The sequence below is a fragment of the Mesocricetus auratus genome, unplaced genomic scaffold (assembly GCF_017639785.1).
Source record: "Mesocricetus auratus isolate SY011 unplaced genomic scaffold, BCM_Maur_2.0 Super-Scaffold_100009, whole genome shotgun sequence".
Classification (NCBI taxonomy): Eukaryota; Metazoa; Chordata; class Mammalia; order Rodentia; family Cricetidae; genus Mesocricetus; species Mesocricetus auratus.
In genome coordinates this window covers 74,434,383-74,456,161 of record NW_024429193.1, presented here as the reverse complement: position 1 = coordinate 74,456,161, position 21,779 = coordinate 74,434,383, and the positions used below count along the sequence as shown (strand labels likewise).

Genomic DNA, 21,779 nt, shown 5'->3' with positions numbered 1-21,779 from the left:
CCCACAATTTTGTTTCTATATATGTGGTTCTAAATGGACTTCTTGGATTTCTAGTGTGGGAGTGAAGCTCATCAAGATGCCAGCTGTAAGACACATGGGCAGGAGGAGTGGTCACTGGTCTTTTCCCGTTAGATCTGGTTCTTTGTTCTGTGCCATTTAGAAACTTCCAGTCCTCAAAGCAAGTGTATACGGTGTATGTATGTGGCTAAATTCTAGGACCTGAGTGATGGGGAACTGGAGGGGGCGTTCAGGATTCTGTGTGTGAGGGCTTTCACTTTCTGTTAGTCCAGTTATACCTGCATATTTTTCTGAAAAGTAATATGAACTAAAGATAAAATATGTGCTTGATGGACACCAGATGTTGGAGGTGTGTGTGGAGAGAATACTTTGGGTGTCCATTTATTCTTTTCAAAGGCCTTTGAGTCAAATCTATTTTGTAAATACTCTCATTGGTGCACCTAGGTGTCCTAGGATACATTTGAGAGGGTTAGCTGATTATTTTGGTCCATAAGAGCTTCCTTGTTCTAGAAAGTGACTTATGCACATAACTTTGGTTGATAGAATTTCCCAGAGACAATGGAAGCCGTGCCATCACAGTCCTAAGTCAGTGACAAAACTATTTGGGTTCTGGGTTAAAAATCCCATCTGCCTTCAGACACGCTGGAGGAGAATAATGCATTTTATGTAACACAGAGCCCCAGGGAATCAGATTAAATCCAAGTATCAACTGAAACCCTTTCTTTCTTAGCTACTTTCTCCTCTGTTGGTTATATTGCTCCCTCACAGGTTGCAGTTAGCATCACATTCTCAGAAATGTATGCATGGAGCCCATGCCAGGTTCTGCCTCTGGGGACCAAGGAAGAGTGGACAGCAAGAGCAGGGGTTATCTGCCTGCTTCCTCTGTCGCAATTTACATTCTTCTCCTTCTGTTTGCCCTGCCTCATGCCTCATCTGTTCAGTGCCCCAATATAAAGCCTTCAACTTCTTGTCTTCCTGGCATTTTTTTCTCATCTTCTCTTTCACTCGGTTTCATATCATTTTATTCATTTGTTGTTATTTTACTATGATTATGCAATACTTTCAACTGAAGACTTTGATAAGATTTCATGCTGCCGTATATAGGGATCTGTTTTCCAAATTTTCCTTTCTTTGTTCCTTTGTAAAATTTCTATTTTAAAAGAAAGAGGAGAAATATAAGGAGGAGATAGAGGATGAGGAGGAAGAGGAGGAGGAGTACGAGAGGTAAGAGTGGAAGACAAAAACAAAATGAGAGCAGAGAGATCAAAGCCTGACAACTCAGTTGGCAACAAGTCACCAAATAAAACCATCATATTACTCACGAAGATGTACTCACAAGACTTACATCAAGTGACTCATCACCAATAACTAAAATCTGAGGCTTGACAAGACCTCTAAAATGACTATCATTGTATAACTGCACTTCCTTTATCATTACCATTAACTTAAACCCATGAGAATAGCAGAAATGAGAAACACAAGCATAAGACCCTATGACTAATCCCTGATGATATTAAGGACCAGTTGTCCTTTCAAATGCTGCAACAGGAACTTTTTTATCAGCCCCGCCCCCTGCAACAGGAACTTAATGGCAGTCTGAAACTGAAGAACCAAGACCACTATTTAGCAATTCTTAAATAGATTAATCAATATGTGAGGATTTTAATGAATCTTTTTGCAACCATCTCTTCTAACATACATAGCTGGCCAGAGGGAAACAGCTAATTTTCTATTGAGAACAGAAAATGAAAACCCGTCAACATCAGGCTGCATTTTTTCAGATTTCGATGTAATGAAATGTCTAAATTATCAGAGATGCATCTGAATTGGAACTTCTTCACTAGCTGAATTACCAGAAATTTATGAGGAGAGGAAACCAAGGGTCTGGAAAATGGAAAACAGATCCACCTGCAGCTTCAATATTAATTTAGGTGGATTTCTAAATGCAATCATGACAAGAGCATGTACTTGCTCACTTAGACAGTCCTTTCCTTTTTCATGGCACTACAAATCAATTCTTAAATTGATGAGACACCTTCTGTCACTATTTCTCAATGTTCCAATATAATCTTCTCCATCTGGACATTTTCAAAGATCGCAGCTTTCACTGTGGCTCTGTGCTGTTCACCAAATGGCACAATTCACACAGGGGACTGAGCGTACAGGCTGTTCTGGGTCTGCAACATAGCTCAGCAAAGCCTCAGTGCAGGACTTCGCTTCCTGTTAACCCTTGTGTCTACACAGTCTTTCCCAATCTCCTAGATACACGCTAAGAGAAAAGCCCAGAGAATTGTCAGGGCAGCTAGTAATCGTGCCACCAAAGAGACACTTCATCTACAACAGCCAACTTCTTCCAGACCCAGGCCACTCATTGATACTGACTTGAGTGTTTTCAGTGAAAACGCTATTCATTGACAATTCGTTCTGGTTTTGTGTGTGTCTTTCTGTCATATCATGGATGTTTTCTGAGGTACAAGCTAATACTCCGTAACCACTAAAAGAAGCTTGCATTTGCACAAATGCAAAGCCTTTGAGGAGACCTGTCTGTCACATGATCTAGAGTAAACCTGAATTTGCTGCCTCTTTCCCTTTTTTCACCACATTTTTCTCACTTTGTGCATGAGGTGGTGCAGAAATCATTTCCAAGAAACAGGATCCTAGCTGCGCAAAGACCGTGAGGAAAAGCAAGCATGATTTTATTACTCCTTTAAAGCTAATTTTGGAAATAAAAACAAATGTTCAGTAATCTAAATTGATTGGCTATAATTAAGAAAGAACAAAAAACAAAAGAATATAATTAGCTAATCTGCTTTTCAATATATATTGAATTGACAAGAATCCTGATGAGAACATGATCTACTCTTATAAGAACTCAATTTTCATTTCATGTTGCTTATGTACTATGGAGAAAATCCGAAATGAAATAATTTTAATATTACATCATCTGCAATATGTAATTGAAAATGTTATTGACATCGTATTATCATATTTATGGATGTACTTCATCATAAATGTGCATTAATTTCAGATATTATATATATATTAAAAATTCAAGTGAGAATGCATGCAGTAAGTTTATAAAACACCGTGACAGGAAATGGATTATTAAACAGTTAAACTTCATATTTTTTAAATGTTTCAAGATAATTTTTGAGCAAATATTGTTGTGAAGATATTTATATCACATGTAATAATTAGAAATAATTTTAAAGCTGTAGGTTGAAAAGTAAAATTAAGCAACCAAAAATATTTCATTTCTCATCTGTAAAATATAACCAGACTATATTTTTAAATACCTTCATGAATGATGATCATTCTAAATTAATATATTCAATTAAAAAGATTATGTAGAGGCACCAGGGAGATGACTCTATATTTATGAGCACTGATTAGTTCTTCAGAGGACTAGGGTTAAGTTCCCAGCACTCCTATGATGAATCCTAACTATCTGTAACTTCAGTTCTAGGAAACCCTAGACCCTCTTCTGGAATCTACAGGTACTGTATGCACATGGTACACAGACATACATGCAGACTAAACACTCATACCCATAAAATATAAATAAATCTTAATGAAAACTTAGCATGTAGTAAAATAATGCCAATTAATTCACCTACCAGATTTGCAATGATATAATGGTACCCTTTAACATGTTTTCCAATGGTAATAACCTAGCAAGGATAAAAACACAAACGTTTAATACATGTGAAGAACAATAAAACAAAATTACTGATATGATGATCTGATTAGCAAAAGATGGAATTTTGGGTTTTATATTCTGCTAGCCATAATAAAACAATTTTATCAAATACAGACAATGTTTCTCAGAAAAAGGTAATAATTCATCTTAGAGCTTAATAAATATTATTTATTAAAAAGTCCACCACTAAGCAAAATAACTTTTTTTTGTTTTTTTTTTTATGAGACAGGGTTTCTCTGTATTGTTTCGGAGGCTATCGGTCCAGCCCGGCCTCGAACTCACAGAGATCCGCCTGCCTCTGCCTCCCGAGTACTGGGATTAAAGGCGTGCGCCACCAACGCCCGGCGCAAAATAACTTTTTTAATAGTGAAAATATGCCCATATATTTGGGGGGAAATAAAGATTCAAATATGTTTAACCCAAAACAAGTCATAATTGTTGTATTTCTATCATTATATATCTTTGCCTTACTAATAAACAACCACCTAAAATAAGTATCTGAAATATCATAACTATGCATCTATATACACTAGACATGCATTGAGTTTATAGAATGATAATGGTCATTAATCAGCAAATACAACATTATTCTTGGCACACTTACAGCTTAGTTCAAATAAACATTACTTCTAGCTTTAGGCAACAAAGTAGTCAAAAAGCTATTTTCTCTTCATAAATCTGAGTCAAGCAAGATAAGCTTACATCTTGGAATGAGAGATTACTCTAGCAATGGTCACAGTGCTGTGGACATTACTGAGTCACATTTCCTTTCAGTGCCCTTTATAATTGGTGAAATTAATAGGTGCAGGTGAATGGCCTTGAAGTAGTATAGTACAGAGATGCACCTAGTGACAAACCCAGTGTAAAATGAAAATGACGGATGAAAATGCATTTATTTCTCCTAATCTACTAGCCTTTATAGCTCATAACCCAAAGTTCAGAGAAGTATGGTGTGCTCTTTTATGACTGGAATGTATGAGGGGAAGTGGTGACATATACCCACAGCCTATCACCTCTAGGGAGTACTATACTGCATTTTGGTATCACAGAGTGGAAAAATGGACAGCTTCTGCTAAATTTACATGCTTTCCAATGTACCATAAAGTTAAAAAATCTTAAGATGAGCCATGTAAGTCTAGGGTCATTTTTATTCAAAATAATTTCTTTTAATTGTATTCATTTGTTATTTTAGAAAAGGTTCCACTGTGTATCCCAGTATCTTCTTGAACTCAGTATGCAGGCCAACCTGGCCTCAAACTTTCAGTGACCCTTCTGCTTCAAACTCCAGAGTGCTGGGATTCCAAGTGTGTACCATCATTCTTTCCATTTTCAAAGAAAATAATCAAACCAATGAAAAGCATAAAACTGCAAGCTAAAAGTAAATATGCAAACATTAGTTCACTTTCCTGTTTCTCTGACTCCCCTTAGTAAACAAATTACTAACATCTAACAGTGAACCTGCAGGCTTCTCCAGGTTTACTTTTCCTTCCCTTCATTCGACCACATGGATTTTCTTAACTGTTTTGTATAATACTACACTCCTTTAAAACTCCTCAAGGCTTTCTGTCTCCTCACTTGGAAATTTCTCCATGTTTCCACATCCATGTATTAGTAACATGCAAGTTGTAACAAATCTCAGCCTAATGGTCACCTCCGGGCTGAAGACTTCCATGATTGTCCATTACCCAAGACACTATCAGGGGTTTGTAGCAATACATTTGGTCCAAGAGCAAGGACAGAATTTCTAGAAAAGATTTTGTAGAATAACATGCTGATATTGTGTTGCAGCTGTTTGAAAGGAATTTAGGGTTTACATAGCCTTCTAATCCATTTTTATATCACACAACTAAATTGCCTTTCCCAAGAAGTCAGATCCTCCACATTGAAGGCAGAAGCTTGAAGATGTGATTTTAAGTGAAAAATATTCTAGTTCATCTCAGATTTATCAGCATGCATTGTGTGCATAAATATCTTAAGAACATCTGTTGATTCTGCCTAGTAAGCAAGCTACCATGTGAATGTCCCTGTTTTCCATCTGAGAATTAAACAGTACAAACATTAGCAGTTGTCCCTACTTCTGTTTTCTGAGAAAAAGAAGGGATATGAAATTCACTCGGTTACACTCTTTATAGATGTTAGTGTTAGCCCTAGTGGCCATTGTAATTTTGTTTTACAATAGCAATTAGTGCTATACAATGAAAATTTATGCTAATTTATAAGTGTTTTTGATGGCGTGAATACTTATCTGATCAGCTAAAAATAAGTGCTTGTAGGATTATATCAAATAATGTTAAAATAGTCCTAATCTAATGCAGGTTAATTCTGCTGCTAATTTCCAGATGCCATGAAGTTAAAGAATTTAGTCCCAACTCCATTCTCTTGCAAGTATTAGTTGAGTGAACTAACAATAAATTGTCCTTTTTCTTAGGATGTGCCTTATCAACACCTGGTACTTGGTGAATGCTTCTCCTGGAAGACTATCATAAGATAATCTAAATTATTGCATTCAGTAATCCTCTCCCAGAAAAATTTGTTCTTTTTAGTCATGGTATATCCGTTTTGTGATTATGTAACTACAGCATTAACTTTCTTTGATGGGTCTTGCCATGTTTTATTTAATGGTGATTCTTTAGACATATTTCAGTGTCTGCACAGAAGGCTTTAAAGACTTGGAATATTCATTCACAAATAAGTGAATGGCTCAAAGCTAGCCAAATACTACCATTTATGTATACTTTGTATAAATCATTCCTTTCAAAAGATGGGTGGACCCTCCTCCATCCATTATAGGTCACTTACATAATTTAGATCTTATATGATCCACTCATAGCCCATGTATTAAAGGCTTGATCCTCATTTTGATGCTATTAGAAGGTGGTCCAAGCTTTGTGAGACAGGATATAGTGTAAAGAATTTAGAATGTGTGAGGAGTCTCCTTGAGGGGATGGAGAGACTCTGATCTCTTCCCATCTCTTCTTTGCTTTCCAGCTACACTGAAGTGAGCAGTTTCTTCCAACCCATATGTCTGTCATTATATGTAGTCTTCTCTCTAGCTGGAAAATTACAGGCAACTGGCTATGGATGAAAAGTTCCAACGCAATGAACTGAAGTAAACATTTCCTGTCTATAATTTGATTTACCCTGTTATTTGTTATAGCACCAGAAAGCTGAGTAACTAAGCTTTATACACTATAGTTTTTCATACTACATCTGTATTTGTTTTCTTCCATTACAAGCTCATGAGGTTCAAATAGCCGTCTTTCTTGTCATTCTTTGCATCCTTCACTTAGATAATAAATGCTGATTAAGTGATATGTCATCCATTTGTGCACTCACTTAATATCTAATAGATGTGTATATTACTGGCATACATATGTAAAACAATATTCCTAAGCGAGGTGCCACATGGAGATTTACATAACTGTCATTATAGATTTTGCTTCAAACGTTGCTTTCTATGGTCCCAGTTTGCTGAGCCATTTTCCTGTTCACATTTTTGAAAGATGAAATTGTATAACGACTTTCAATTGTGTTTATTATGCAGAAGCAGGAACATTCACATTTTTAAAACAAACTAGTGAATATTATTAAAATTGAGCTTTAATGAAAACCTCCTATGAAATTCAAATGTGATTCTGAAGTGCGCATTTCAAAAAGAGTCCTACATTAACAGCAATCCTAACTTAATCTCCCGAGACCAGAATCAAGATTTTTAAATTGAAATTATTCTCTTCTCTTGCATACAATTGATTCTTTTACAGGTCACATTAACTTGAATTAGTTATTTAATTCTTCATTAAGACTCTCCATTTTTATTTCTTAAGACCTATGTTATATATCAATTAAGGCTTCTAAACACTTGTTTCTAGAGTTTTTATCTTGAATACATTGGTGATTTTCAGCTTTTAACCTCAAAAGGCTAAAAAGAGCATAAATGCATACACAACTGTATATTTCCTTATAATCTTATGTACTTTCTTTTTTAAAATAAATTTTTATTTAAATTAAAAACAATCTTATTTTACGTACCAATCCCAGTTCCCTCTCCCTTCAGTCTGCCCATGCTCCCCACCGACTCCCCATCCCACCTCTCATCCACTCCTCAGGGAGGCTGAGGCCTCCCATGAGGGATCATCAAAGTCTGACACATCATTTGGGGCAGGCCCTAGATCCTTCCCTATGTACCTAGGCTGAGAGAGTATCCCTCCATAGGGATAAATGCTGGTTCTACTGTTTTATGTACTTTCAAGGAAGAAATAGCTTCAATCACTCTCTCCCCACTCTCTGTCTCTGTCTCTCTCTCTTTTACAGACACACACCCACCTACCCCCCTACACACACACACACACACACACACACACACACACACACCTACCCCCCCCCACACACACCCCAGGACTAGTGAATGATGCCTTGCTAAGCAAATCGTGAAACATGCCTGGTCAGTTTCTCTGCTCTTCTTACTGTGTTCTTATGTTACCACTTCATGGTTGTCCTATCCTGAACAGTCTTATCTAGAACAAGGCAGTGTGTTAAGAACAGACAAAGGCATTCTCCCATCTGATATAATTATTTTTTCTAACACCTAAATGAATACTGTTGACTTCTCACATCTTAAACATGGTCTGTATTTCCTTCAAATTTTAATTTGATAGATTACAATTTTAAGTGGACAGAATTTCTGATATATAAGCAAACCCAAAACATGCTTCTTACATAAACTACCCTTTCTTTCTACAGATGTAGACATAGTGTGGTGGTTTGAATAAGCATATCCCCCATAAGTCCATATACTTGAGTGCTTAGTTACCAGGGAGTAGAACTATTTGATAGGATTATAAGGACAAGAAAGTGTGACTTCACTAGATGAAATGTATTATTGAGGGTGTGCTTTGAAGTTTTAAATGCCCATACCAGAGCCTACCTTCCTCTCTGTGCCTATAGATAAGGATGAAGCTCTCCAGTACCGTGCCTACCATTCCTGCTACCATGCTCCCTGGCATAATGAGTATGGACTGAAACTGTAAGCAAGTCCCTAATTAAATGTATTCTCTTGGAAGAGCTGACATGGCTGTAGTGTCTCTTCATATCAAAGAAAAGTGACTAACACACAGGTATAAAATAACATAGGCCTTGTATATTGTTTTGAAATAATCATATATAAACACCAAACCAATTAACTTTTGCCTTAGGACATCAGACTTGTTTTGACTTAATTAAATCTGAAGATTCCAACTCAGAAAAGAATGTAGGTTGAAGACAAAGCTTATGTAAAATATGAAAGTTTGGTAGTATACACCGAAGGTATTCAATAATAAAACCAAGTTGTTACCATTATTGACAGCCATCTGCCATTGCTTACTGGAGCTAGATAATTCAATTGATGATCTTTGCTGCATTGTACATGAACTATAAACTGAAAACTGCTGCTGAAGCATCTTGCGGAATGATCCTTGCCAGTGCTGATGCTGCATGCATAGTCTATATTTGGCAGAAAACAGAAGAACAAACCTGGTCCACAATGTCATTCACTTTATCCCTTTCACAGTCAAGGATTACTCGCCGTTCTTTTTTTAACTCCAGGTCTTGAAAGAGCGATCTGTAGGTCTCATCTTTCTTGTCATTGTTAATGTTCCCCACATTGATAGCAGTCACCTGCCATTTCTTCTCAGCGGCAGAATCCAGCACAGCTTGCAGTGTTGATAAGCCTGGGAAGACAATGGGCAAGGATGACTGATGAGGATACCACAGAATCTCAGAACCTGAGTGGGAAATGGCCACATCCACATTGCTACGTTTGATGTATTTGTACAGCTATTGGGAGGCTGAATTTTGACAGAAGCTATGATTTTTTTGAATATCTGCTTATGTCTGTGTCAGATTAAAAAGGCCATGACAAAATGCCAGAGGAAATTAGGATCACATTGTTTATAACTCTGAGATGTGTTTCTTGTAAAATGCTGGCATACAAGATCTTCAATATCTCCAAATTAAGTAAAATGAAAAAAAGAAAGACACCCCAAGCATCTTCCACCTTATAGAAGGCAAAATGGTTTTAGCTGAATGTAGTAGTGCACCATTTTGGTCTAGTTACCCTGACAGTTAGTACATGTCCTCATGTCCCTGAACAGCTTAATACCACAGCTAGTGCTGGCTAAGAGGCTGCCCTGAACCCTTTGCTGTCTTCAGTCAACAGCAGAATGAAGGCTTTTTCCTTCTTCTGCTGCCTTCTGCTATATTTTTGTTGTTGGAGTTGTTCTCGTGGATATTAAACTGTTCATTATTTTTAACCAGATGGTGACAAGTATTTCTCTAGTACAGATTTACCTCATTTCCTAAGTATAAAAACATTTTTCTATTTGTTAACAACTTTGGTATAGGGTGCTATTACTTTAACAAGTGTCCCTGTGGTATTTAATTATACATAAACTGAAGCTTGTTTAGAATCTTAGGGCTAATAACCAGGATCCAGGTTGTTGTTTTTTTTTCTTTTTTGAAGAGCTAAATTCACAGTTTGGTACTACAAAAAATAATGGATTTCTTGTCTTCCATATAATTTCAGCTGTTCTCACTGAAACCAAGTTCATCATGTAGAAGAATAACTTCACAGAAACATGATCTCAAGGCCACATAAAGAATTCAGACTCAACATATCATCTTCCTCATTCCAGAACGATCTGAAAATTTCTAAAACTGCACCAATCTCTTTTTTTTCCTATGTGGTGTGCAATTTACCTGATATGACCATATCTGTTTACAATCTAAGCTCAAGTACCAAATTTACAATTACAGATAGGGAAGCAGCTATCTGATTTGTCCACGGACATTTCAATCCATAGAATGTCATTGACAATCATATGAATTTTGTGTTAGTCATAAGTAGACAAAATGATTTAGAACATTTTTTGGTATTGGCAAACAAGTAAATTCCTCAAACGGTGTGCATGCCAAAGGCTGAAGGTGCCATTTGTAGCTCATTTAATAAAGATGAGGGAAACGAAGCATCAGTCAAGATTACAATGGCAACAGACTCAAAGAGCTGATATTTATTTGATTTAAACCCATGAGATCACAATCAAGATATGTGCTAAGAACGTGTGTTTACTTTAGGTGTGGTAGAACCAATTAACCATTTTGAAAATGGAAACAAGCAAGAATTGTGGGGTTGCAGAGGCATTTCCCTGTTTCTCCTAGGTGGGACATACTCAAGGTGAAGATAAAATCAAGGTTTTTTGTTTTTTCTTATAGACATAATCCAGCTAATACACAATGAACACATGTGAGTTCTGAATCGACCTTATGTGAATTCCACTGAAGTTTGTGAGTCAAGACAAGAAATAGCTGTTAACCATTCCCTACCACCTGTGACATAGTTGGACTGATTCGCTAAAACTGAATCTTATCCATTTCTCGATTTGCAGGTGATATATGGGTACATATTGAGCCCCATGGTTATTGGGTCATCAAAATCTAGAACAGGGAGCAGATCACATAATAGCAACACTAACAAAGTATGTTAACCAACCATGATACATAGAACTTACTTTTACCCTTCTCTGAACAAACAATGATGTTAATGGATCTTTGCTAAATAGTCATATTTAAATAAAAGAATTCCATATCCATAAAGTACTAAATTACTGGCAAATAAAGAAAAAGGTGGTGGTTAGTATTTGCTCCTAAAGAATTGCAGAGTGACAAAGAAATACCAGATTAAAACATCTTTTATGTAATAGCCATTGTGTAAGGTGTTAAAAATTCATGGCAATCTGGGTATGGTGCCACTAGTCTGCCATCTTAGGTCTGTCAAGGATGAAGCAAGAAAATCATGAGTTTTAAACCTAGTCTCAAAACAAACTCGACATTTTTTTAATATTGTTTATAATGAAGATTAAAAATAATCTACTTTAGTAGATAGTACATAACAGGGTGAAGTCAAAGCAATCTCTGGGGGAGATTAATCAACGCAGCCCTTTGTGTCTGCTTTTATATTAAAAAGTAGAGATAAACATGAATTTCTCAAGGGATGATACAGAGCTCTCAAATCCTTTTAGTGATCAAATCTTAGAACCCATCACAAAGCACCTGTGATTGTTGTTCAATCTCCACAAGTTGTCACTCAAGTACCTTGTCTGCTTCCCATCACCAGTAAGGCAGGATTCACACAACTGGTCACCTCAGCAATTCAATGGCTACAAACTGCTTGAAAATATGTTTTGTAACTACTCCATTGTCTTTTCCACCTTCCAATTATCAGACAAGTGCCTCCAGTCACCTTAAAATCATGACCACCAATAAGGGTCATGCTCTCCCCATTTTACCATGTTAGCAATACTCAGAAGCCTCCTTTACTCTATGCACTAAGATATTTTATTGTATTTAATTAAATAATGAAATTTCCACACCAAATACTTCAAGTGCTAATGTATTTGATCGCCTGGTCTTTGACAGACAGTATAAGAAAATGTACATATAAATTCACTTATAAATGTGTAAGTAGGTTTCATCAAGTGATAAATTTAAGCCTAAAATTTATTTGCAGTTCACAATGTCAAAGAAGATAGAGGCATAAAATAAAAGATAATGGATTTTTTTAATACCTAACTTCAAAACTCATTTATTCTGTGTCACAAGTAACTTGCACTCAGCGTAGACTCTGCATTATTGAAATTCTTAGTATTAATATTTTGGAAGCTGTGTAGCCTTACACAAATTACTTCAATTTAAAAGCTCAACTTTTCAAATAGTGCTCTATCAGAATCGATGCATTCTGTTAGTTGACATTGCATATTGCCACATCAGTCATTCATAAGCTGGGGTCAGATATTGCCCAAATTTGAAAAGACTGTTGCACCTTGCTCTGGAAACCACTCCCTTATGTATTCTTCATGGGTAGCCACAGACTCTCTCAAGACCAGATACTCAGTTTCCTCCTTGCTCATAGCTGACAGTCTTCAAAGATTTCTATTGACAGTTCATACAAGACTTTTAAATTCAGGGGACTGATTCTCTGCCTGCTCCGCCAAGGGGACAATGTTTTAAAATTACATGTCACTAAAAACATGTGTTCTAGATACAAGGATGCAACTAAACTCTTCTTTCACAACCCAAGTCCACATTGCTGTTCTCTTGACCCTACAATTGAATTAGGAGATAAAGCAAGAGGATCTGTTTCTTTCTCGTATGAAATGGCACAGAGGTTTTCTCATCAGTACTTGAATCGATTGATTCAGATAGAAATGTGCGTGGGAATCAGAAGCTCTGAATAAGCACTGGTTCATGTAAAGCTAGCAGTGAGCATTGTCCCCCCCCCACCGCCCAGACACTTATTCTACTGTGTCATGTCATTTTGCTTACTTCTTATCGCTGAACAGTTTAGCAAAAAGAGAAGCGTTGACATGAACAGTTAGTTGTCCATGTAAAATCAGAAGAAAAATTGAAATAGTAAGCATCCATTTAATCATTTTAAATATAATCTTAAAACTTTCCAATTATATTATGAGTCCTAAGTTCTCAAGGCTACTTAATTCTTAAACATTTAGATATAAAAAGAAATGGCTAGTTCAACATTGTTAGCAAGAGGTTCTCTATGCATGACCTAATTATAAGGTGATAATTTTCTAAAATTCAAAAAATCACTAGAAGTAATGCTAATTTCATTTAGAGCCACTGTCCATAAAAGTGAGAGAAAAAGCCTTAAAATCCTTTCATTTGCTTTTTCAATAGTGGAGAGACTACATTAATTGCTCCTCCTTGATAGTAGGGTTGATGACTACCTTATAAGCCATCCTAGAACCTTCATCCAGTGACTGATTGAAGCAGAGACAGATACCCACAGCTAAATACTGAACTGCACTTCTGGAACCTAGTGACAGAGATAAAGGAATGATGAGCAAAGGGGTCAAGACCATGATGGGGAAACCCACAATGACAGCTGACTGGATAAGGGGGAGCTCTTGAATCCCAGACTGATGGCTGAGAGGCCAACAAGGGACTGATCCAGACTCCATGAATGTAGTCTCAATAAGGAGGCCATAGAAATCACTGGGGCTTTGGGTAGTAGATCAGTGTTTATTGTGGTTTATGAATGATCTTTGGGAGCCCATTCCAAATAGAGGAATGTTCTCCCAGCCTGGATGCATGGTGAAGGGCCTAGGTCCTGCCCTGAAAGAAATGACAGACTTTGGAGATCCCACCAAGGAGGGTCCCACCCTCCGGGGAGAATGATGTGGGGATCAGGTGGGGGGCTGGGAGAGCTGGTGGAAGGACAAGGGAGGAGGGTTGGGAGAGGGAGCAGGGATTGAAATGTGAAACATTCATGTTTCTAATTTAAATAAAAATCCTTTCATTTGCTTTTTAAAGACTATAATGTAAATGATAACTGTTGAAAGGCATATTCCATTCACAACTGTCTTCATTCTTAAAATTATTGTATTTTTATAAAAATTTCATTACCTCATTCATTCTAGGCAGTGTAATTAATATGCATGTTCACTAACTCATGGCACCATGCCTAGACTAGATTATATTAATATGTGTCTGCCTCGTCAGCTTTATCAAGACATTAGAGAAAAAAATGTAGTTTGGAAGCATTTTAGTTCTATGCTAGATGATTTATTTGACCAGGAATCAAGTTCCTTCCCTTTGAGGAATAAACAGTATTAGTACAAAATTAAAACCAAGACATAAATATAGAAATGAGGCATTGATTCTGTTTTTACTTACTGTACAAAGAAATGTATTACCTTCCTTCATTGACATTGAACCAATAAACACATCATTGAACTCAAATTCAAATATATTGCGCCTGTATCCAAAGATCAAAATTATAAGGCCTGAGGGATTGACAGAGGGGGCCCATTACTCTAGTTAAAAATGTTACAGTGCTCCATCTCACTGCTCCCAATGCACTAATACCACACAGATTTTAAGAAGGGCACAGAGTCCTCAAGGAGTATCATGCTGCTGCCAAGAAGCTAGATAAAGAGAGGACACCAGCAATTCTGAAATGTCAGCAGGAATGGGAAGGACAGCATCTTATTTCCTGTCACCAGGAAACTGAGATTTGTGGAAGATGATTCCATGTACAGATCACAGTACCAAGGCTTCTCATGTTTCCACTGTGGTGTAGCCTCAGAATTTGTATGGATTTTGGGAAACAAGGTTAAATTAAGTACAGTATTAGTTAAGAGTAGCATGATGAAACAAAATATGCCTAAGTATCTTTGGTCTGGCTTACAAATCTGGGGGAGATTATTATTGGGGACGGAATTTTTATGTTTAGATCACATTCTATTCAAAGGAACTTTTATTTGCTGGACATCATAGTGTAACACTATACGCTACACAAATCCATGTAATCAAGGAGGTAGAGCATAGAACAGAACCTTCAATGATGGTATTTGGTAGAGGAAATTACGGAAGCTTTTTAAAAAGTATGATCAGTAAGAATAAGATATCACAGGTAGGTCCTCCACAGGTAACACTACAGTAAGGAGGGAGTCCATGAGAGCTACAGAGAAATAGTAAAGAAAGCATTTCATAGAATAAATGCAAGGATAATACTCACATTATGCAAAGTCATAAAAATTATGTCACTAGTAAGACAAAAGCAGTCAATAATAATCCCATTTCCATTAGCCAAATAAAATATAATATAAAGGCCAAGGCCATTTCTCTGTTTGAGAGTCTTACATATTTATCTCTTGAAACAGTTGTCAGTGAAAGGATTGGGTAACATTTAACACATTAAACATCTGCAGCTACTTGATAATACCTCAGAAGTATGCCGATAAGGTCACTTTGGCTTTAATATATAATTGCTTAATATTATGACACTAATGTTCTTTGACCAACAGATGTACTTGACTCAAATCAATTTGTATAATTTAATAATTAGATATTATCTTATCCTTACAGTTTTATTTAATATTTTGAAAGTATTAATAAAAATGTTATAAAGTGCCCTAGATTTTCTCTACTAGCACATAGGTCTACCAGTCTTCACTTGACAATTTCTCAGCTCCTTTTATTTCTGAGTATCTCTCTTCCAGTGTTTGTGGTTCTCTTCCTCTGTTGTCTATTTAAATATTTTTGAGTCTTACTTCTTTTGCATTGAGAATACATTCTTCTCTCATACAACACATCCCGAACACAGACCACAGTTTCCCCTCCCTCCACTTCTCCCAGCTCCTCATAACCTCTTCTCTCCCTCAGATCTAATCCCCTTCCATCTCTTCTTCAGAAAAGAACAGGCCTTCAAGAGACAACACCCAAACAGGACAAAACAAGATACAATAAGACAAAGAGTTCTCATATGGAGTCTGTACAAGGAAATAGGAAGAAAAGAGTCCCAAGAGCAGGCAAAAGAGTCAGAGATATACCCACTATAATTCACTTTTAATCAAAAGGAATAACAGAATGAAGGCAAGGGCAAGGGTGAGGTAGATTCCTAAATGAGATCCATCTTTGGCCTCATCCACAAGTAAAATTTATCCATATTCTGCCCCTTCAACTTAACAAGAATGATTCAGCTTCTAATATCAGATCAAATTTATAGGCCCTAACATTAATTGCCTATAGCTCTGCATGCCTAGTTATGAACCTCATACTAGTGTGAAGAGTGCCCCAGGTAGTGCCTTCCTTCTGCTAATAGTAAAGCCATAAATAACAAGTAGGTCTTATTCTTGGTGACTAAATCAGTCTCTGGAATGCAGTAGGAGCTCAATAAATAGTTTTTAAGTGACAAAAGCAATGACACTATTAATTATGAATTGTTATACACCTTGGAATTGTAATACACCTTACATTGCTTTGTAAGAAAATGCCAGTATGGCAGGCGTCTCTCAGGAAATTATATATCAAAACAGATATCAAGAGGCCCTACAAATTTGATCTATGTGCAGACATTTGAAGAAAAAGAGTTTGGTCCATGTCAGAACGTGAAAGAAGGTCAATTAGATTAAGGATTTAGATTCAGTGAATGAGCAAGTCCAGAGAAATCACTGGAGAATCGGGCAGGATGAAAATGTTACAAAGCCTGAAAGCCAGGCTGAGAATTTCAATGTTCTACCCCTTATAATGTGAAAGAGCCATTGACGTCTTTCAAGCAAGTGGGAGGAAGATTGACGCTGCTGAAAGAAACACATTTAAAATAATTCAGACTGCTTTGTTGAAAATGGATCACATAGAGACCAGTGTGGCACTAAGGAGATGAAGTACCGAATGTGTGGTGGTACACTGGCCTGGGGGAAAAGGTCCAAAAATGTCTCTAAATATTAACTACATATAGATGAAAATAACATAACAACGATTTAAGTATGAGTAATGGATTTAAAATGTACCTAACTTATAGAAAAGTTCTAGTGAAACCATGTTCAAAAAAAGTGGCCAAAGGGCAAAAGGGAAGGCTAAATACTAAGTACTAATAAGCTCAGTTACAGAGGACTTTTTTTCATATTCACAGGAAGCCCATACTAAAGTCATCCTGCACCTTGAAATCCACGTTTACCATCATGAGTGTCTGTAGTTTCCATTCACAGTGTAGATATCAAATCCTCCTTCCCAAAACAGGGGACAAAGAATTGACAGATTTTTTTAATTTTATTTCATTTCAATTTACAGAGTAGTGACTGGCTTTTACACAGAGACCAGTTATGCTTGGCTCAAGGGGACAGGGCCAAGGAAAGAGGCCTAGCTTGAGAAGGCCTGCCTCAGAACCACTGAAGCCAAGTCTAAGTGATTAATGGAGAATGAATTGATGCTGGCTCCTTTCCAGTCTGCCCTTCAATATAACTAGGTGCCCTCTGTCTTAGTCATAATGGGCTTCTGGATTTCATTTGAAGCTTTAAGTACTCCAAGAAGTATGCTGCTTAAGGAAGCACTGTAGAGCTTACCCTATGCTTATATGAAATTCTTTACCCTCTTGCCTTTGCTTATGGGTAGTTTCCAAAAACACAAGAACATCCACACAAATGTTTCACACAAGGTGAGGTGTGTACAGACTCACATATGCTCAGCATGGGTCTGATGTATGTTAAGGAAACCTTGGCTTCTAAACCCCCAAAGCAGGTCTTCTAATGTTAACTTTTACAACAAAAAAGATAGAAATATAAAGACTTCCACATCCCCAAATTAGTGCACTGATATGACACATAAAAAATGCTAATAAATGATATAAGACAGATTGGGTTGCATACCAGAGGCCTGTGCTGGACTATCCTACACACAAGTAGATCATGACCTCATGATAAACCTTAACTTCTCTGAGGTTCAAAGACCTTATTTTACAGCAAGATGACTTTCTTCCTGATAAACCTTTTACATTGAACAAGATTTAATAACTGTAAACTACTACAAAACTTTATATTTATATGTTTTTATGAATTCCCTTTAAGTCACTTCTGCTCTGGTCAGGACCATAGCCATTCTTGGATCTTTGTTGCTCACATGACAAGCTGCTTTATGCTAGGACCAAACTCTAAGTCATTAGACTCTCAAAGACTATCCCTATCAACTGTGCTGTCAAATACTGAGTGTGCATTCTATGTGCCTGTGTTGTTGTTGTTGTTTCGTATTGTTTGGGGTTTTTTGTTGGTTTTGGTTTTGTTTTTGTTTCATTTTGCTTTACTTTAAGCATGTATCTATATGTTAAAATTGCATTATTCATTTACACAGCAAAATTAAAGAAAGACATTCTTAGGTACTCATACACTTTCACAATACTATAGCACCATATGCAAATGCCAAGGGCAAATGTTGTGTTTGCCCCATTAAAAAAGGGAGAGAAGGGACACATTCTGTCACCTACCTCTGTCACTGTCGTAGAGGTATGCAAACTTATCCCATTGGTAGTACTCAATCAAGCTAAGGAGTGCTCCTTTGAGGTCAGGTCGCATCTGGATGACAAATGGATGTGTGCCATCTGTTGGGAAGCTAGGTGTGATGAAGGACACATGGAGCGTCCCACAGAACGACGTTATGGTATTCACAGACTTCTTATCATAAAATCCGAAAATCGCGTAGACTCCTCTTGAGAACTGGGAGCAGACTGGAAATTGGAAATACAGAAAGTAAAAGCTATTTAAGCATCATGTAATCACATTGATTGCCCTAGAAGGCAATGTTCATTCATATAAAGTACAAAATCATTACCAGAACAAAAGAAATAACAAGTTAACATTAATGACTCATCAAATTTTTGGGAACTTATTTACTTAGCATTCAGTTAGATGAACCAAATTATTTAACAAGTTTTACATGGAGAAATGCATTTTAGGACAACTTTTAAAACACATCTATCTTGAGGGACTCATTTTAATTAAAATATAATTAAATACCCGTTCCTAGTTCCAATGCCTCCTACATCACAATTTACCATTCCTCTCAAATTTATAACCTCTTCACTTGTTATATATGCGTATACATAGAAATACAACCTATTGAGTCTGGTTTTTGTTGCTTGTATGTAATATGATTTCATGGCTGAGAGCTTTTTATGGGGTAAACAACTAGGCGTCTTATCACTGAAAAAGGCTAACTCTCTCAACAACCATAAGTTGCCTAAAGTTTTTTTGACTATGAATGGCATCTCCCAGGATTTAACCCTTTCACTTTAGAATTCTATTGCTAATTTTAGAAACAAACTGTAGTTATCTAGACAATAACTCTCTCTGATTCCTAAGAAAATCAGATTTTTTGAAATGCTTTACATGATCTGGGGGAGATTGTTCAGTTGTAAAATGCATGCTTCATAAGCAGACATTGAGTTTGAGCCATAGAATCCACATTAAAAAGCCAGTCATAATGTCATGCATTAGTAATACCATCACTGCAGAGATAGAGACAGGAGGATGCCTGGGATTCACTCTTCATTCACATGTTCACATGAGTATGCTCACGGCACACACTAACATGTACCAACACACATATGGATACACACACACACACAAAGAAATTTAGCCTGTGTTGTTTTGATAGTGCTTTATTTTACAAGGCCAGTGATTCCACAATTCTAATATTAGCCAAAAATCTCTCTGTGATATCACATTTGTCTCAGGTATACAGAGATCTGTCACCAGAGAGGTTTGTCTTCCTCTGTGTCACTCAATTAGCAATTAAAGTCAATACATACAACGAAACAAATTTCCTAATTTTACTTGTTTTTTTAAATACTGAGTTAACCTACATGCTCCTCTGCATATAAAACAAAAATTAAAAAAGTGTTTTGCCTAAGTACCATTATTTTTAATATAATAGGGCATTATGTTTGAAAGCCATCTTTCTACAGCCCATTGTCTTCTTCAGATACATCTATCACGGTGAATTAATTCTGCATGACTATTCTCTCCACCTTCCTCTTTCTGGAAGTTCTATGTTGAAATCAATATATTCGAATGTGTTACTAAGTTTCTTCTCCATTCCACACAACCTACTTCACTGAAAGAAAATTCTTACATTATGCCTGTCAGGTGTCTGCTAAGGTTTATATTAACTCATTTCTTTCTTATGATAAATCTTGAGATAGGAGGTTTTATTATCCCCAAAATAATGATAGGAGAATTACCACTGTAGTCAGTAAGAGATGGTGTGTTCTGTTGCTGACTTTGAGGATCCAGCCCCCAGGCCAAACCAGAGTAAATAAGGAAATCCATGAAAGCAGCAAGGGCTAGACTTTTCTATCTCAGGGTAAACATTAAGGAAACACAGATGCTTTCTGATGGTACCTTTCTCTTTACTTCATCTTAAGAAAAATCCTCTCTGGGAAAAAAAACTCTCTTGCTCTTTTATACATCTTGTTAACTAGCCCTATATCTCTCCTCCCAAAGCTCTATTAAACAGCTTCTCCCTAATTAGCTATATCCTTTTCTTTGCTCTCTCCTCTCCACTGCCCTGACTTTGGTGCTGTTTTCCACTCTGCATCACCGCTGTTGCTTGCTGCCTCTGCTGCCTCTGCCTCTCTTTCTAGTCTCTCACAGCCAAATGCTGGACAATTGTATGTTACATATTTCAAGAACCGCATGCTCTATTCTCATAATAAATGTTAAGTCACATAATTTCTCTCAGGTTATGAAATGTTACAATGACCCGTGCACGTAGCTCTAAGTTGGTGAGGTTCCCAGACAGAAAATGACATTGGAAATCAAGATTCCACAATAGCAATTAATTAGCTGGACCTTAAGTGGTAGGGAGCACATGCAGACTAAACTTGCTTCAAGCTCTGGCCTTGAACCAGGAAAACAATACTTGGGAAAATTACCTTGTGTATTTGTCTCTAGGGTCAACCAACCTGCCTTAAATCTTCTCTGAAGTCTAAAGTTAACTTGTCAGAGTAGAAGGTTGTATTTGTGACTGAGAATCCTATGTCTGTCTGAGTAAAGTAAAATATCTTAGTATTATTTCCTCTCATCAAAACTACACAGCCTAAGCAGAAATCACCCTTTTTGCAATTTAGAGTCATAAGTGTACCCAATGAGTATGAAACATACCACCAAAGGGCTATGGAAAGAATCCCACAGCTGTTCTTAAAGAGAAGTATAGAGGTGGCACTTGAGAATGTCACAGGAACAACTGGTTATCCAGTCAATATCCCCACGACTTTGCCAAGTGGGGCTTCCTAATAACATCTGGTGAGTCGACTTTGCGAAATAGGACTTCCCAACAAATGGGTTGACTTGTTAAATACTAGTTGTCACTGCTGTGCAGTCCCATGGCCCTCAGCAGTGTTCAAACCTAGGCAGCCTAGATGCAGAATCTAAATTCATATCTATTATACAATATATTTTAAAAGCACAATTAATGGACTATTCAGCCAAGTGTTGTTGCTCCTGTACTCCTGGTGCCTTTCATTCAGGTTTCCTCAGTATAATCAGAAAGGTCTTTTGAATCATCAATATGACTGAATCTCTTTCTGGGAAGTGAAAGTTACTTGGCCCAGGACTGATATGCTCTGTAGAAACCATCTGTGAGAGTCTTCTAGTCACCAGCCCCGGTGACCAGATGCTTTTGATGCATGCATGGCTGGCATTTTCAGAATGACCCTGAGCACATCAGCATCTTCCAA

General features: G+C 36.9%; 1 protein-coding gene across 7 annotated transcripts in view; it reads right to left on the bottom strand.

The window, feature by feature from the left end:
• The window catches only part of Gria2 (glutamate ionotropic receptor AMPA type subunit 2), a 132,197-nt gene that overhangs the window by 46,530 nt on the left and 63,888 nt on the right, over positions 1-21,779 (bottom strand). For all 7 annotated transcript variants that reach the window (XR_005879509.1, XM_005076146.4, XM_013117780.3 and 4 more), the window contains exons 3-5: positions 18,528-18,767; positions 9,230-9,426; positions 3,636-3,689 (exon numbers count right to left, since the gene is read on the bottom strand). Coding sequence is in view for 6 of the 7 variants with exons in the window: in XM_005076146.4 (XP_005076203.1) it covers positions 3,636-3,689; positions 9,230-9,426; positions 18,528-18,767 (491 nt within the window). In the remaining variant the exon portion in view is untranslated. The remainder of the gene's footprint in view (positions 1-3,635; positions 3,690-9,229; positions 9,427-18,527; positions 18,768-21,779) is intronic.